The sequence below is a fragment of the Amborella trichopoda genome, chromosome 12, assembly GCF_054954075.1.
Source record: "Amborella trichopoda isolate Santa Cruz 75 chromosome 12, AtrichopodaSantaCruz75HAP2 v2.0, whole genome shotgun sequence".
Classification (NCBI taxonomy): domain Eukaryota; kingdom Viridiplantae; phylum Streptophyta; class Magnoliopsida; order Amborellales; family Amborellaceae; genus Amborella; species Amborella trichopoda.
The window spans coordinates 34,043,252-34,061,510 of NC_142347.1; the positions used below are offsets into that span (position 1 = coordinate 34,043,252).

General features: G+C 37.4%; 1 protein-coding gene and 2 long non-coding RNA genes across 17 annotated transcripts in view; 2 read left to right on the plus strand and 1 right to left on the minus strand.

The window, feature by feature from the left end:
- Positions 1-5,346, plus strand: part of LOC18430919 (16S rRNA processing protein RimM family) — a 44,301-nt gene extending 38,955 nt beyond the window's left edge. For 13 of the 14 annotated variants that reach the window (XR_016046265.1, XR_016046260.1, XR_016046262.1 and 10 more), the window contains 2 exons: positions 127-318; positions 4,745-5,346. Coding sequence is in view for 7 of the 14 variants with exons in the window: in XM_088854285.1 (XP_088710411.1) it covers positions 127-318; positions 4,745-5,083 (531 nt within the window). In the remaining 7 variants the exon portion in view is untranslated. The remainder of the gene's footprint in view (positions 1-126; positions 319-4,744) is intronic. The other variant, XR_016046266.1, reaches the window with a different exon arrangement.
- On the minus strand, positions 1,065-17,596 carry LOC148779537 (uncharacterized). Of its 2 annotated transcripts, none has more exons than XR_016046268.1 (3): positions 17,257-17,596; positions 1,647-1,765; positions 1,065-1,551 (listed from the first exon to the last, which is right to left on the minus strand). It is a non-coding gene; the product is annotated as an uncharacterized LOC148779537 (long non-coding RNA). The 2 variants fall into 2 exon arrangements; XR_016046267.1 differs by lacking the exon at positions 17,257-17,596 and adding an exon at positions 13,367-14,157 and having other exon boundaries at positions 1,450-1,551.
- On the plus strand, positions 13,508-14,332 carry LOC110006967 (uncharacterized). The gene is made up of 3 exons (XR_002280387.2): positions 13,508-13,724; positions 13,818-13,864; positions 13,950-14,332. It is a non-coding gene; the product is annotated as an uncharacterized LOC110006967 (long non-coding RNA).
- Positions 17,597-18,259: the final 663 nt, after the last annotated feature.

Below are 18,259 nucleotides of genomic sequence, written 5' to 3' on the forward strand. Positions count from 1 at the left end.
AGCTACTATCAATGGTTGATAATGCTCTTGTATTGGCTGCCTGGTGAATGTGATTTTAAATTTCTCTTGTAATTCATATGCCTATACTTACACTGTAATATGTGTTGTCCTCTTTGGCATGCATAGGTGTGGTTCTTGGATGTAATTTACTTGCCTGTTGTTAGCTGCTCTTTCACACAAGATAACAAGCCCAAAATTTTGTTAAAAACTCCATGGGAAGTGCTCCAATCACGGCTCAGATCTGGAGGAATCTTCTGCTCACTTGCATGCACCAACCTGGTAGACATTCTTATTGACATGGGAATTCAGTATATGGAGGTAAAATGCTTAATTGGAAGATTTCAATGATTTACTTTAATGTAGCGATAAATATTTCTGTAAAGCTAATTTCCTTTTTTTTTTTTTTACTGTTGTTTTTTGTTTTCAACTTCAGAATGCGTGTTATTTGGGAAGTTGCCTTGTTCCATTTTATATGACTTTTGTAATTTCTTACTTGTAAAGTGTAGGTACTCGTGGCCATAAAATATTGTTTCATAGAAGATAAACAGGATACTGTCATGTGCAAACCTCACGTGAAGGCTGAGTAAATGTTAGTCTGACTGAGTTAGTTTTCATAAATGTTCTAGGATGCACCATATAGTTTCCTTCCATAAGTTCGTATACCTTCGTTTCTTGTCGGTATTCCAACATTCCCATGATCACTTAAATATGCTTTTTATGGATCTGATATTCAGAATTTTGGAAGGTAATAAGAATGCAGATTTGACCTCAAGCACTTAGCAACACTTCCTCCAAGGTGGTATTCTAATTTGATCAATGTTTCAAAAAGCGCTAGGGGGGTCCTAGGCGGCTTGGGGGGTCCAGGCCGCCCAACGCCTACCCTGGCGCCCAGAACCTGGGCGGCCCAGTTGAATCAAAAAAGGATTCTATAGTCTCTAACAATATATATATTGTATAAAATATAAGAAATAGGTATTTAGGGCACATCAGAATTCAAAAGTATACTACACATTAGCGAATACTCCATAAGCATAACCATAAGTCGGTCCATATCCAATTAAAACTTTTACCAAGTAAATTACCAAACCAATAGATCTATAAATCCACTATCCACAATACACAACCAAGAGGAAGAAAACAAACAGAAAGTAATACTTGAAGACTCAAAAGAATCTTCAATCAATGTTTAAAGTTTAATCATCATTCATCATCAAAAAAAGTAGGGTCAGCTGGATTTACATCATATGCATCGGAGTCGTCACCCTCCTCGACATATTGGTCCTCCTCGATCTCTACTGAATCTGCCTCTTCTTCCTCCTCCTACTGTGCAGAAGATTTAGTGGCCTTAGGAGGGTCGGCTGATTTCCCTGAAGCATCTATGATTATGTCTCATGTCAATCCTTCATGCCCCTTGATGTCTATATTTTTTGATCTGGGGGAGTCTCTCTTATCTCTCTTAGCAAACTTGTCTTCTAATAATCGATTATACTTGACATAGACTAGGTCATTGAGTCTCTTTGATTCAAGCATGTTCCTTTTCTTTGTATGAATCTAACAAAATCAAATGAAATTAATTAATATAAATATTAAATAATTAAATTCTATAGTTCATGTATTACTAATACAATTATGCAAATGACCCTTACCCCTTCAAAAGTACTCCAATTGCGCTCACGATCGGACGATGAAGTGGTTAGGTTTAAGATCCGAATGGCCAACTTTTGTAAATTTGGAGAACTACACTCATGTGGGCTCCACCAATTGGCTGCAAAGATATAGAATAAAATCATAAATAAATAATAGAATTATAAAAATGAAACTTGATTACTTGAACTTGATAAACTTAAGAATATTATTACTAGCTGGATCAATTTTGGTCCTTTGCCTCATCGACATTGGACTCCCAAAAGACTTTAATGAGCACTTGTAATTTATCAACTCATCAACACATATAATATCCTGGATATCAGGATTAGGGACTAGCGCATCTACACACTTATTAAGTCCAATTATAATTGTGTCATTTGTGTGTATATCCTTGTCAACATAAAAAAAAGTTGCGTTCAAATAATAACCAGCTGCATTCAATGGCCGATGTAGCTGCATATCCCACTTCTCATCAATAATCTCCCAAACAGGCCTATAGCGGTTCTCATCATCATCAAAATTTTGGGCTCTCTCTTTTGCATTTCTCCATAGCCTCAGATATGTAGCCCATAGAAGCCTTGTCACTATCAACCATACGAAGGACTTTGACAAGAGGAAAATATACCTTAAGAGTGCTTTTCACCCCTCGCCTAAAAGCCTTAGAAAGGATAATATCTGTCACCTTCGTCCTAACCTGATCCTTGGACCACTTGCATGCTCTCCAGTCATCCGAGGTAAACATCTGCCTCAACTGCACTCTCCTCAAATGTATGCTATCTAGGCATAAGTACTAGGTCGCAAATCTCGTGACCCTAGGCCTCACAATCTCTTTCTTCTTTGTAAATCTACACATCATGCTGAGGGTGAGATGGTGGCTATAAATGAAATTTGTAACTGACTTTACCTTCTTCATTGCACCTGATATCTCGGTTAAATTGCCAAGAGCCTCAAGCCTGAGGTCTATACAATGTGTTGTACATGGTGTCCAAAAGATTCTAGGATAGGCTATGCGCAACAAATTAGTAGTAGCAACATTAGGAGCAGCATTGTCTGTGACGCCTTGTACAACAAGATGCTTCCCAACCTCCTTGATTCCCTTCTCTATAACTTGGAATATATAATGGGCATCATGGATATAATCAGATGCATCAATAGACCTCAAAACAAAGTCCCTAAAGGACAATTCACAAGAAAATTCATTTGACTTCTTCTCTTTCTCTCACTACAAACATCAGTCATTATAGAAACTCCATACTGAGCCCATGCATCTTTCTTAACTTCTACAGCATCCTTCGTGACACTCATCGCTTTTTTCAAAGACTGAAAGTTCATATGCGGTTGGGGGATTCATCCCATGCCCAAATTGGCCAATTGCCTCTACCAAGGCATAGAAACTACTTAGGCAAGCGGTATTAAAAGGAATGCTCGCCTTATAAAACCATGTAGTAATAAAAAAAGCAGCTCTATGTCTCTTCCTTCTTCATTCTATTTTCAATAGTGGTTTGCTTCTTTGTTTTCTCTCCTGCAACATCAAGGTCAAGCCGGGGCAAAACATTATCCATAAGGCCTCTAGCCCGAAGCTTCTTACTCCCAGAACCAAAAGCAATTACAACTCCCTTTTCTTTCCCCCTAATAATGGATTGTTCTACCTCTTGACATCCCTCCCCATCCTCATTACTATCATCATCATCATAACTGACCCGAACCCCAGACCTAATCTCTACTATGGAGGCAAATTTCTCATCTTTTTTCATTTTTACCATACTGAAAAAATTAGTTATTTCCTCTTTAACAACATCAGGAGTCTTTTTACATGGGGCAACATCCCCCCTAATATCGGTAAGATGTTTTTTGAACTGGTTTATGTCCCTTTTTGTATCCTTCTCACAAAACTTGCATCTTATGCAATTTTTATCATTAGGATCTGGGTTGTAGCCATATTTCCAACCGGGATCACCACTCTTATTAGCTCCCGAAGAAGACATCTCAAAATAACACAACTTATACAAGCAATAAAAAAAAATCACTTACTTTGAGTTTTATTGCTCAATGTCCAAGCTTCCACCGCAAAGATGCTTCTAAGGACTCAAAATCTTCTAAAAAACCCTTCAATAGATTTGTAAGACATCAAAAATTAAATCTAATATCAATGGGTGGTGTTTGGATCAATTTCTCATAACTTTGAGAAACCTTTCGATCCTAAAAAAATCACCAAAAACTGTGTTTTGGGGACTTTCTCTCTCTAAAATGGGCTCTAATGAGTTTTAGGTTTCAAATGAATATAAAACCCATATTTTTGGCCCCTTAGTATAAAAACAAATGACAAAAAATGCCCCTATCGAGTGCCTTTTTCACTTTTGGGCGGGGCGCTGTCCCTGGGCGGCCGCCTTGGCGGATTCCTGGGCACCTAGGCAGGCGCCCAGGGTTTTCCACCAACTTTTGGCGCCTAGGCCTTGGCGATGCGCCCAGGCCCCTTGGACCGCCTAGGCGGCTGCCAAGGTGTTGGGCGGTCCGCCTTTTGAAACACTGAATTTGATTATTAAAATACCTATAAGTGGTGCACAACGAGCATAAGACTGCATCGGATCGCTACCAAGAGAATATCATTCTTAACAAGTTTATGAAGGGAGCTTTTAGAAATTGAACTTGGGGCCTTTGACTAGGAGAATTTGGTGGGTTTTTCCTAAGGGCTGCAATGGTATTCAATTTGGAAAGTCTAGCACATACTCATGCAGCAGAATTTAGCAGCAGATTATATGGTTTCTCGGGCGAGTCTTCCTCATTCATTGTTGATGATTCTACTGGCTGTTGCATATCGTCAGCAACTGTATTGGTGCTTGTTAAGTATCGAATCTCAAACATTTTTCAAACAATCTTTATTACGCCTCCCAGGAAACCCACTGTACACATGCTTCCATGCACTTGAATCTTTTGCAGCATCAAGAATGCACAACAAAAGCATGGTGCCTAGGATCTGGTTGATGCTTCTTCTCACAAACATGTGCTAAAAACAAAAAAAAAAAGGAATGAGGGGGAAGGAGCATTTCTAATCTGCTTAATAATACTTATCTGTTCTCTTTGCTTCTTGCTCAAACAGGTATCTGGCCGGCACTCAAAGCCCACTTTTGAAGATCCTCTGTTCCTCGGATTTGCCCATGCCAACAGAGCAGACGTCGGAATCAAAGTCATGAATGAGGGGGATGATGAGAGTGACTGTGACATGATATTCTCTATTGAGTTCATGAAGAAGATCATCATGCAAACACATAGGCTCAAATTCTATCCTGTAGTAAAGCAAAATGAACATGTGGAAAGGGTTGACGACGAATGGGTAGAAGTTTCTTCTGACTCATACGAGTTGCAATGCTCAATTTACAGCTCCTTGAATCTTTGTGACCCCAACAAGGTCTGTGTATTTAACATCACCGACTGCTGATGTAAGGCCTTTTGCCACCCTTTTTTTTTTTTTCTTATGTGTATGTGGAACTAGGGACAGAGAGAAGCTATCTGCTATTCTTGTTGTTTTGCATGAAAGAATGAAAGTTCTTTCTACTTGATATGTTCTAAATCCTGATGTATACATCTACTTCATTGTACTCCCTCCTTTGTTTTAATTAACTAAAGCCTCACTTAGGGATTCTTCTGACTTTGTAAGTTGACCCAAAGAATAACAACAACAACATCATCAATTCTCAGTTACACACAAATGTATAGTCTGAAGAACATTCCAGTTAACTGAGAACTTTTATTGTTATTGTTAATAATTCTTTTATTATCAGTTCTACATTATTTGGGACTTGCATATGGATAGAGGGGAAAATGCATTTCCAGTGATTTATGGTATTTTTCATATCCTAGATCTATTGAATACCATGATAGATTTATGCATGTGGATATTCACAACGAACTTTTTCTACATATACACACTAGGTCAGTGGAATAAAAATAAGGGGATTGAAGGAGACAATGAGAGGATCAAATAAACCTTAGTTAAGCATTTCAAAAAGGCTTTCTTAGTTAAACATAGAACAAAAACTAATCTTGACCAGGTTCCCTTTTGCAATCTCCTGAGCATAAAGCTAGAGAGAATGAAAGTTCATTTTCATTGAAGATGGGAAGGTTCTTATTTTATGAAGTTCCTATTAAATTGCAGGAAATATATTTTTGAGGTTTACTTCTAGGTTTTTTGAGTTTTTAGCGAGCTTAGGATTAATTTGGGTTTTGATTCGTTGTTATGGTTTGGTCTATCTCCTTTGGAACCAAAGGACCCTCTCCCCGCTTCATTCAATAAGACAAGTGCAAAAGCCCTCTCCTTCCCTTGATTCATTAGTATCCAACATTGGTTAGTCTCGAATGGGTGGAATTGATTGGATGAGAAGTATTTCTTGAGGTTTTTTTTGGTTAGTGATGCTAGCTTAGTTAAGCATTTCAAAAAGGCTTTCTTAGTTAAACATAGAACAAAAACTAATCTTGACCAGGTTCCCTTTTGCAATCTCCTGAGCATAAAGCTAGAGAGATTGAAAGTTTATTTTCATTGAAGATGGGAAGGTTCTTATTTTATGAAGTTCCTATTAAATTGCAAGAAATATATTTTTGAGGTTTACTTTTAGGTTTTTCGAGTTTTCAGCGAGTTTAGGATTAATTTGGGTTCTGATTCGTTGTTATGATATGGTCTAGTAAAAGTCCCATCTTTCATATTTTCCGGGATTTTAAGAGTCTTCATTTGGTGGGGATTGTAAGTTGGAGATATAAAGGAGGATAGAGAGGTGATAACGTGGGAGTAGCAAAGATGGGAATTTTGAAGAGAAAATGTGGGTTAGGATTTCTAAGGGACTTACCTCTATAAATATATATAAGTCACTTGGGAGTTTGTTTTGGGATTTAATAATTATTCCGTAGAGACTTTCCTGGTACTACTAGAGAGCTAGAAGCTTGGGTTATAATCTTTAACTCTTTTGTATTTTAATCATAGATCTTGTTTAAGTCCCGTTCTTTGTGAATTTTTGTTTTGCATCATCTCGCATTTCAACAGGCCCATTTCAAAAGCGCCTTAGGAACTCTGAGGTTTTACTGGATGACTGCTAGAGGTGGTGGTGGAGGTCGTGATCGAGGTGATGAATCTGAACCTACACAGGAAGAATTCGATGATCTGAAGAGAAAATTGAAGCTCTAGCATATGAGATACGTAAAAAACTTTCGATGTGGAGGAGGTTCGAGGAGCTAATACATTGCTTTAAACGATGTTCAGTTGTTCGTGACAATGGCAGATCTGAATAAAATCGTAGTATATGGTCAACTTGAATGGAAGTTAATCCACCTCACAATTAGGAGTGAGGTAACCTTATTACATGTGAGGATTGATAAGGGGTGGCAATAAGTCTGGTCCGTGTCATGGGACCCAAACCTGGAGCTGGACCCAGCACTACCCGAAGTCTCCAGATTCGGACCCAGACCCAAAATATAATGTGCGACCTGAACCCAAACCTAGACCTAGGCCCGATCGGACTCGACCCAAAAATTAAAATATTTATATATTTAAACGAAATTCAGAACAAAAAAAATAATGTGAGACCCGGACTCAGACCAAGACCCAAATAGTATTCAGGTCCAAGATTTAGACCCGGACCCAACCTGTTGGGTCCAATTTTTAGACCCCATTACTCGAGTCTACCCATCGAGTCCTGAGTTAGGTCCAGATCCATCGTTACCCCTAGGTTTGATTGGGTCGATCTCTTAAAGAGATCGACCATAATCTTTATACTGGTCAAGTTGCCTCCCAATCAGCAGGTCGTATATTGATTCGCCACCAATCTTCAACACATGTTTAGACAAGGTCTTGGATTTCATTGAAAGTAGAATTTCAGGTGATGGTGAGGGTGGAAATGAAGAAGTTGCCGATCCTATTTTTGATACAGATTTAGAAGCAAATTTCCACTGGAGGAGTCTAGGGTTTTCCATCTTTGAGAACTCCCAACCTCAGTAGCATCGATTTTAGAATAGACAAGAGTCATTGAAGAACTGAACTAAAATATCTCATGCCATCTAAAACTAGGAATGCAAAAGCCTTTTTCTCACCATCAACATTAGCAACTTAGGTACCCTAACCAAGCAGTTCAACAACTACAGTGGAAAATGCGGGTGCCCAACGGACTGGGCATCTGCACAGGGGCGAAAATGCCCCTCATTGAGGGGCATTTTTGGGTTGTTTTATGAAAATAAGAGGGGGGAAAAGGTGGGTTCAGGTTCATTTCAAAGCTAAACCTCATTAGAGCTTATTTTAGAGAGATAGAAACCTCAAAAGACTAAATTTTTGTTATTTCCATAAAATCGAAGGATTTCTCAAAGTTGCGAGAAATCAATCTAAATATCACCCATTGAGATTAGATTTAGTTTTGGAGATTTGATAAGTTTATTAGAGAATTTTAAAAGATTATGAGATTACCATTCATATTAGATTTAGTTATGGAGATTTTATAAGTCTATTAGAGGCTTTTTTAGAAGATTCTGATAATCTCAAAGGTGGAAGTTTGGAGATTGAGCAATCAAAGTTAATGAAAATTTTTATGGACTATGGATATGGACTTAGGGAGTATGGAGGAGTGTATGTGGACTTGTGGACTATAGACATTTGATGTACTCCTAACTCTTATATGTTATTTCTTATTTTCTTTTATTTCTTTGATCATGAATCAATGTCTCGCTAAGTTGCTATCTTGGATTATATTTTCTTTTTTTCCGTTTTTACTATGTATATGGACTATGGAGTGCATGGAGTTTGGATTATGGTATGGACTTTGGATATGGTTTAATATACTCTAATGCCTAATGGTTTAAATTTTAAACTTCAAAGTTTGATTTTTTAATTTGAAATGCATGGAATTATAGAACAAAATATTTCTCAATATGTATTTTTAATTTTTACACAAAATTTGGCATTAAAATAATTGTTTCTTCTACTAGGCAGCCTAGGTTTTAGGTGCCCGCCTAGGCACCGGGCAGCCTGGACCCTCCTCCCCCCAGCCGCCTAGGCGCTGCCTGGCGTTTTTTTTAACATTGGTTGCAGTAGATGTGGTGCACCCATGACCCACAAATCGTAACCCCTCGATTAAGATGACGATGAAGTAGTCGTTGAGGGAAACAAAGATGTAAAGAAATTGTTGAAGGGACCTTACTCTTGAAGTTGGGAAAATTCATGCACTAGATGGCGATTTTATACCCTAGCTTCTGGAGGGCATAAATTTTTGCTTGATTATCATAATTGCTATCATTTTACCTTTTCAAAATTTTTATCATGAGTCCTATGACGTTAAACCTGCATTGCCCATGAAATTTGGCCAAAAAAGCTTCCAAAAGGCTTGAATTTTGAGTATAAATTTTCAGCACAGGATCAAGGATGGTTGAATATGATATATTTGTATCAATTCATCAATATACAGATAAAGATTCAGATTCGTTTCTTGAGGACTTCTTACCTTCTATACTTTTATAGCCAAAAGAGAGGAAGAAGATTGAAAAATATTGTAAATTTGATGCCATGATTCATCTTAGTCCGCCACAAAATTCGAGGATGAGTTTTTTCTGACTAAGAGAGTTTGATATAGGCAGGGAGATTTTTTTTTTTTTTTAAGAGATTTTAGGATTAATTTGGGAACTGATTTATCGTTAGGGGATAGTCTACAAAGTGTCTTGTTATCTATTCTCTAGGATTTTAGAGGTCATATTTTTGTGGGAATTTTTAGTTAGAGAGATAAAGATGGATAGAGAGGTGATCGCGTGTCAAAGGTGAAGGAAAGTCATATGCTCTGTAGTTGTACACCAAGATTGACAAAGTCAAATCCTTCTAAGGTATACATACGACTAATTTCTCGTAAGGTTCAGGTAGATAGTAAACTTTGAAAAATTATTAACAATTGATATGCAGAGGAAAAGGGGAAATATAATAGCTAATGGGAATACTGTCGTAAAGAAAATGAGCAAACAACTAATCACTTGTTTCTGAATTGCCCTTTTTATTCAAAGTGGACATTGCAAGAGATTGAGATGCCAATAACCATACAAATATTTGACCATCTAATTCTTCCTGTAGTACCAAGGACCGGATAAATTGGGACCAGGTAAATTGGGTAAGTCTTGTGGAATATTATGAAATCTACTTTGGGGAAGGTGCTGGGTCGTGGTGGTAGCGTGTCTTATACTTCAGTCGCACGTCATGCCTTTTAATCCCATTTACGGCTTCAAAAACCAACTTACCAACTTAACCGTCGGACAATTTATAAAATGGGGAGTATGTTTGTAAAATCCCCCTTCATCAAGGGTGTAGGTTTCTTTACAAAAAGACCATTTACTTTTTGTATAAGGAGGTCATAACGATTTATACTCGGTAGATGTCAAATTGGATGTCTTAAGGTGAGTCACGAAGTTCAAAAAAAAAAATGAAACTTTATATCTAATCAATGACACTCTTACAACCACCCATTCAAAAATCTAAGGGACAAGAATGATTGTAACCTCCTTGTACAAAAGGTAAATGATCTCTTTGTAGATAATCTTGGAACGTAATGTACTCAATATTTTTTTGACACTGAATACTTTTACTCCACCATGTAATAACATTTTTGCTTAGGGATATTTTAGGTAATTAAACATGGGTAAAATTGATATTCTTGATAAAAAGAAAAGTATTTTTTACCTATAGTGGAGGATGATATCATCTTGACATCACCCACTAATAAATATCAATACTTATTTATAAAATATCTATTATACCCCTCTTAATTACGAAAAATGCCCTTATTGAAAAAATTTGTATTTCAAAATAAGGGTATATGAGTATCCATAAAAGTTGAGTATATTAAAGAAATACTCATATTGATGAGTACCCTAATAAAATCCTTTCTGGGTTTTGTTGGGTTACACCACTTAGTGGTTACACCACTCGGTATTGTATACCCTTAAAGTTCTCAACATTTTTAGACACTAAAATATTCTAGAATTGTAATACAAATTTTTTCAAGTCGGGGCATTTTTAGTCACATAGATGGGTAAAATGGATAATTTTATAAAAAATAGTGGCATTTATTAGTAGTTAAAAAACAATTAATGCATCTTGTGAGTGATGTCACACGCCATGTCAGTGATATCATTGTCCACTATTGTTAATAAATACTTTTATTTCTATTAAAAATTTCTACTTTATCCTTGACTAACTTAAAATATCCCTGGACAAAAAGTTACTACACTATATAACAAGGGTATTTAAATATTAAAAAATGTTTAGGACTTTAAGGGTATACACCACCAAATGGATAGCCTAACAAAACTCTAACCTTTATATTAAAAAGTTCACCAATTGTATATTGGGGTGGCAATGGACTCGTCCAGTCCAGGGACCCGACGGGTACACCCGACCTTGGGCTCGGGTATGGGTCCAAATTTTGGAACCGAAAGTTCGAGTCTAAGTCCAAAACCTTGACCCAAATACTATTCAACCCTAGGTCTTGGTCCAACTGGACCCGACCCGAACCTGAATATGAGTATATGTCGGTATTCATGAATGTTGTCAATACGTTTGGTTCATATGAATTTTCAGTTGTTATGTAAAACAGTAAGGAATGTGGGTATTCATTAATGTTGAACAACACTACAAATGTTGCCAATAAGGCCGGACTCGGACCCAGGCCTGGACCTAAATATGAGTATATGTGGATATTCATAAATGTTGTCACTAGGTTTGTTTCTTAGGAATTTTTAGTTATTATGTAAAATAATAAAGAATGTGTGTATATGTGGGTATTCATTAATGTTGCACAACACTGTAAATGTTGCCAATAATATGGGTATATGATGGTAAAAAAAAGAAGAAGCTCATAGTCATATGGTGGAAAGGGACCAGACTAAACCCGGAACCCAATCCGTTCTTGGGTTCAGGTATGGATCCAAATTTTGAACTTGAAAGGTCGGTTCGGGTCCAGCCAGACAAGACCCGTTGTTACCCTGAGTGTTTGGGTCCAGCCGGACCCGACTCAAACCCGAATATGGGTATATGTGGGTATTCATAAATGTTGTTAATATGTTTGTTTCTTAGGAATTTTCAGTTATTATGTAAAACAATAAAGAATGTGGGTATTCATTAATGTTGCACAACACAAGAAAGGGGCTAGGGTCGTGGTGGTAGTATCCCACACCCTAGTCAGCACTTTGTGGTTTCTATTCCCACCGCTAACATCACTGATGGGTAGGGGCATGTCTTCTTCACTGAATTACCCAATAAAAAACACTATAAATGTTGCCAATAATGGGTATATGATGGTAAGGAAGGGCAAAACAAGAGACAAAGAAGCTCATAGTCATAGGGCAGCAATGGACTAGACTAGACTCGGAACCCGACAGGTTTTACCCGAGCTTGGGTCTGCATATGGGTCCAAATTTTGTACCCAAAAGGTCGGGTCCGGGTCCAGCTCCAGCCTGACCGGACCCGAACGTGAATATCGGTATTCATAAATATTGTCAATAGACAATACATTTGTTTTTTAAGAATTTTCAATTATTGCGTAAAACAGTACGGAATGTGGGTATTCATTAATGTTGTGCCATACTCTAAATGATGTTAATAATACGGGTATATATGATGGTAAAAAAGGCAAAAATAAATAAATAATAAACGCATAGTCATATGGTGGTAATGAACCTGACGAGACTCGGGACCCGACTAGTAGACCCAACCTCTGGTCCGGGTATAGGTCCAAAATTTGGACCCGAAAAGTCAGGTCCAGGTCTAGCCGGACTTGACCTGTTGCCACCACTAAGGTCCGGCTCCTGCCGGACCCATATGGGTACATGTGAGTTGCCTGATGAGTTTATGAATCGGCTAAGGAATGTATACCATTACAAAGTGCGATGTTAAACATCATCGCGATTCTATAGTTGGTCCATGGAAAACTGAATATCTTTCTAAGGCCAATACGTTTGTTTCTTGGGAATTTTCGATTATTAGGTAAAATAGTAAAAGAGTGTGGGTATATGTGGTCAGGATTATCCTTATGAGGTACTATCCAAACAGCAACAACCCTATCCTAGGGACATACCAATTCTAGTATAAATGAATCCGAGGGATATAGTCCAATCCTGGTACCCAAATGGGCCTAATGTTGTGCAATATTGTAAATGTTGCGAATAATATGGATGTACGATGGTAGAAAAATGGCAAAGAAAAAAAAAAAACTCATACTCACAGGGTGGCAATGGACCCTACCAGACCGGAGACTTGACGGGTCGACCCGACCCTGGGTCCGGATTTAGGTTCAAATTTTAGACCCAAAAGGTTAGGTCCGGGTCCAAAACCTGGACCTAACACTATTTGGGTCCAAGTCTTTCTTGACCCTACCCGAACCCGATTCGTTGCTGCTCCTAGATTTGTATATTATTTGGTATATGAATATATTTATTTATGAGAAATGATTCTATAGGACCTCTATCACAAATAGTGGTGTGACACCCCTATGGATCACCATCGATCTTATAGTTCCACATCTCTTTCTCTCCCATTAAGATCCTATGGTCTTAATCTCGAGTGAAAAAACCATTTTCACTCGGGATTAGAACTATAGGATCGATGGTGATCCATTCGGATCTCACACCACTATTTCCGCTATTCGTGGCAAGAAAGGTCACCTAATATAATTACGTTTTATTTATTATAAAAATTGGAGGTGGGGTTCACCATGGGTGGCACGTGGCATGATGTCCAGTGTTCGTCTTGTTGCGGCGACTTGTCCACCTCCTCACCTGCACAAACCACTCCCTTTCCGGAAGCTGTCCCCAGGCCTTGCGCCCCCTGCCCCTCCCCATTAATCCCTGCCTTCCAAACTCTATTTAATGCTCCCTCTCTCTCTCCCCATTTCCGTTTACATTCAAAACTCTCTCTCTCTACTTATACCACCAATGTTTCTCTTCCTTTTCTCTGTGTATTCTTTCAGTTTCAGGTATGGCCCCCTTCTCTTCTTTCTTCCTTTTGCTCTTTCTCCTCTCTTTATTCCCAGAACCCCTTCTTTCTAATTCAGGCGTGAGGAAGCTCAAAGGTAATAAAGCAAACCTATCTAATCTCTCTCTCTCTCTCTCTTTCTCACTGCTCTCTTTCTCTCTTACTGACTGCTTAAAAACCATCTAACCAGAAGCTTTTCCGAGAAGAAGACCAGAACTGTCGGCCGGTCTTCACCAGGTAAACCGTTAAACGCCCCGCTCTCCTTCTCTCTCTCTGATTCCCCTAATTGATGATACTGACTCTTTTTAGTGGGGATTGGCAGTGGAGATCAAGAGGAGGACATTGTTATGGCAGGGTGCAATTGCATGAAGTGCACTCAGGACCCAATCCAATTAGCAATGCACTGCCGTTGCAGCACACAGTGAGCGGTTTGGGTGAAACTCCATAACACACCTCTGCCCTCTCACCAGATCCTCGTCCACACAAGAAGCCAACCAAAATTGTGTGTGAGAGAGAGGGTGCTGTAATTGCTGTTGCAAGTGTCCGCATAGAGAGAGAAGTCGGAAAAACAAAAAAAACAAAAAAAGAGTGGATGTTTAGAGAGAGATGTAAATGGTGTGGCAAGAGTCAAGGATAAGTGAGTATTATTGCTGTAGGTGTCGATGTTTGTGATGCGCCTAAAGATGGCAAGTTGCTTCGTGACAATCTTCTCATGTCGTTTAACTCCATTTGGGAGCACCTTTGTTTTTGTTTTTTTTAAGCAAATTACATACATTGGGGGGGAAGGGGGAGTCAATTATCAAAATTGGCTCCAAATCACGAGCATCATCCCTATCGCATCGGTTTTTTTTTTTTTTTCTAAGTTACCTTCATATCCGGCAGTAGAAGATGACCCATTTTAAAAGTCAAAAAACTGTCTCATATCACAAATACTAAATACAAGGACCAGGGCTATTATTTTATTGGTGGCCCTCTCTCCCTTTTACATATTTACATGTAAGTCCTAAGACACAAAAAATATGTCCATATAATAAAGCAAAAGCTCATTATACATCCTTACCCATAAATATTTTACACTCATCCTTCATTTCTCATTTCTCAGTCATTTAATTTGAATGGACGGCAAAGTTGGGCCCAATCGCGATGTTATGCCTAAACACTGTCTATTTTTAATTTCTTTTATAGATGATATCAACACCAAATTTAAGATATCCAATCAAAAAATGTAAAAAAAAATTCTTGATAAAATAAAATGATCAAAATACCCTTAAAAATCTTAGGGTATTTTGGTCATTTTATTTTTAAAGGTACTTTGGTCATTTTATTTTATTAAAAATATGTTTTATATATTTTTAGGTCCACGCCCTTGAGATGATGACGTGCACCAAATATTCATATATTGTAAAAAAATTAAAGTACTCTAAGGCATCAAATCTTGATCAAACAATCATCAGCTCACTCATGCCATTATAGTTGAAGCTATACCAACCATCCATTCAGATCGGATGGTGAGAAAATGAGGAATGTAGGTGTTTACTTTATGATCTCTGAGATGAGATCCTCTCATATATTTGCAAAACTGAGTTAAATTGTGATAAGGTAGAGAAAATGAGGTCACTCAAATTATGGGCCTAACAATGGCACAGATCTTTCTTGGGTTTACTGGCAGCGCCAGCTTCTAGATTGTACATTTTGCTTTAAAAACTATTTATAACTTACAAATCAATAAATAAGAGAAAATACACTAAATTAAAGATGAAAAATGAACTAAATTAAATAAAGAAATGGATACTTATCTCTGGGGACCCAGAATCCAGAGTTTCGGGCTTGGATCAAGTCGCCCTTTTGATTTGCAGTACCTTCTCCTTTTAGATGCTTTATGCTTGCTAGAATTGGTAGATCAAAGGTTCTTTGACCTAGATCTAGAGTTCTTAAAGCAGGAAGCAAAGCTCAGAAATATTAGGTAATGTTGACTTAGGCTTTTCTTGGGAATAGAAGAGGTTTCCTTCGTTTTCAAAGAGTTTTGGGATCTCTTAAGGTAGAATCTAAGTTTTAATATTTTTTGGAACGTGTTTGGATTTTTCTTTATTTTTTAAAAAATTTTCAAAAGTTTTTTTCCCTAATTTTGAGAATTCTTGGACTATTTTTCCTAATTTCATGATTTCTAAATAATTTCTAGGGATTTTTGGGATATGTTTCTAATGCATTTTTTGGGTGTTGGAAGGGGGTATTTATAGGCTTCCACTAGAGATTTTTTTTATATATATTTTTCCAATTTTTCAGCATTTATCTGATTTTTTTTATTTGTCCCAATTAGAAAACATCTAATGCTTCATTGGGCCGCCCCTAGGCCCAACAAGCCGCATGATGCAGGCCAGGGTGCACGCTCGACACGTAGATTGTTGGGCTGGCCTGTCCAACATGTTTCATGTCGGGTGGGTCCCCCATGCCCATTAGACAAGCACTGACACGTGGGTGGGGACTAAATTTTTATGCTATTAAACAATTTCCATGGGCTTTAACTTTCTAACTGTAAGTCCAATTCAGACGATTCTTGGACTGTTGGAAAGCTCTCAGAGCCCACTACAGTTGTGATAGGCTTTTGGCATGTTTTAGATAATCCTATGGGGTTTAAGTTCTTTATGGTTTACTAGGGTTTTTTTAGTCCTTTGGACTCAAAATGAAGGTTTTTTAAGAAACCCCTTGACCAAAATTTCGAGGAGGGGTGTATACAGTAGGTTAAATATATATGTGGCAGGATTTGTACAAGGTGCTCTCTTTGGACTACATTCCTTCGTTAGACTATAGAAGTTGCACCTTTAAATTTTTGAGTGGATCTATAAATACTTAAAAGGAAAATGGTTTGATAGGGCTGCTGCCCCAACAAAATAAGTAAAGCCTCACCTTATAACTCATCGAAAATTGCAAATCAAGAATTAGAAAACTTTTACATCTCTTGGCTTGAACATTATAGTTGTGAAAGAAAAGTTGAATTTCAAGATCTAAAAATATATTTATTGTATCAGATTTTCTAGGCCATCCATTTTGCCCTAAAAATAAGTGCTCATAGTTGCGCAAGATCTGTACCATTTTTTGAGTTTTGAATTTCATTGATGTTCGTTGTCAAAAGCTCTTTTTGGACGAGGATTTGAGGTGAGACTTTATTTTGTTTTCATAAAGCCTAGGCCTTATAAAATCCTCATCCTACTTAAAAATCTTTAAAATATACGTCTAGATAATGTATTACAAGATGTACTATTTTTTGGGTTTGAAATTATTTTTTCTTCATATTGATACATCTTGAGTTCAAGATGATCAAATTAGAGGATTCTCCAACATCAGAATACCTTCTTCCAAAGGAGTTTTTGAAAGTTGGACTATGTGATCAAGCATGATGTATATATTTAAAAATTTTCTTTATTCCTACATCGGCAAAATCACTTACAATGTCCAATTACAAATAAATAACTCTTGAAATGAATAAATAAAACAACAAGGAAACATAGTTCTTCAATTGCTACCATTATTGAATATAACTCTTTAAATGAAAACCTTAACACATTGTTTTATAAGAATAGAAGAGCTCAACACAAAGTAAAATTTAAAGAATTAAAATTACCAGAGATTACCTCAACTGAGCTTAATACACGTCACGTCAAGTCTTCACCTTTCGATGGTACTTGAGATCTATGATCTGATCTTGATTATCCTATTTATGACAAAATCCTCTCAATGACATATGGATTTTAATTTAGAGTCAACTACCTAAAGCCTATTAGTCTTGCTCAAATCCATTTGCTTGATCATTAGAGAGATGACAGATAGAAATCAAAGAGAGAAGAAGAGATCTATTTGCTAGGAGATCCTCCTTTTTTGCTATCCAATACCAAAACTACCACCCTAGCGTGCCAAAAAGAAATCTAAAAAGAGAGAGGTTGCTGGTTGGGGCGTGCCCCTTCTTGTAAACCCGAGAGAGAGATGATGGTTGGGGCGTGCCCCTCTTAAAACTTGAAGAGAGATGCTAGGTAGGGGCGTGCCCCCTTTAGAAACCTTGAAAAAGATCTTGAAGCCCTAGGTGGGGCATGCCACCTATAGAGAAATATTGGGAAAGTGAGTGGTCTCTTAGAGAGAGAAGAGAAAAATAGGTGTAGAGATTTATGAAGTGGGAGAGCATCTTTTTATAGATTTTTTGTGCCTTAAGTTTTGCTATACGACCAAATCTTGACCTTTGATTTAGAAAGACTTGCGGGGTGAGAGGTGGGAGTCATTCATCCTTTTGATCCACTAACAAGATTCAAATGTATGTGCTAGAGTTTTATCTTCCAATTCCTAAATCTATTCCTATCAAATCTTTAAATAAGGAAAAACATATATCTTTATCTTTAAATAAGGAAAAACATATATCTTACTTTCTATTTTAGTATATCCAGTCATTATTTCTTGGATTAAGAAATATTGATTCAAAGATTTACTAAATATTTCAAATATTTAACATTGTCATGCAAATTGAAAGAAAAACCAACAAACAAAGGGATAACTATCACCCAATCTTGGTGAACAAGTTAGTCCCTATGGGTGGGCGTGCCACCCTTTGGTGGCTATACGTAGGCCCCACCCAATTCCCACATGTGA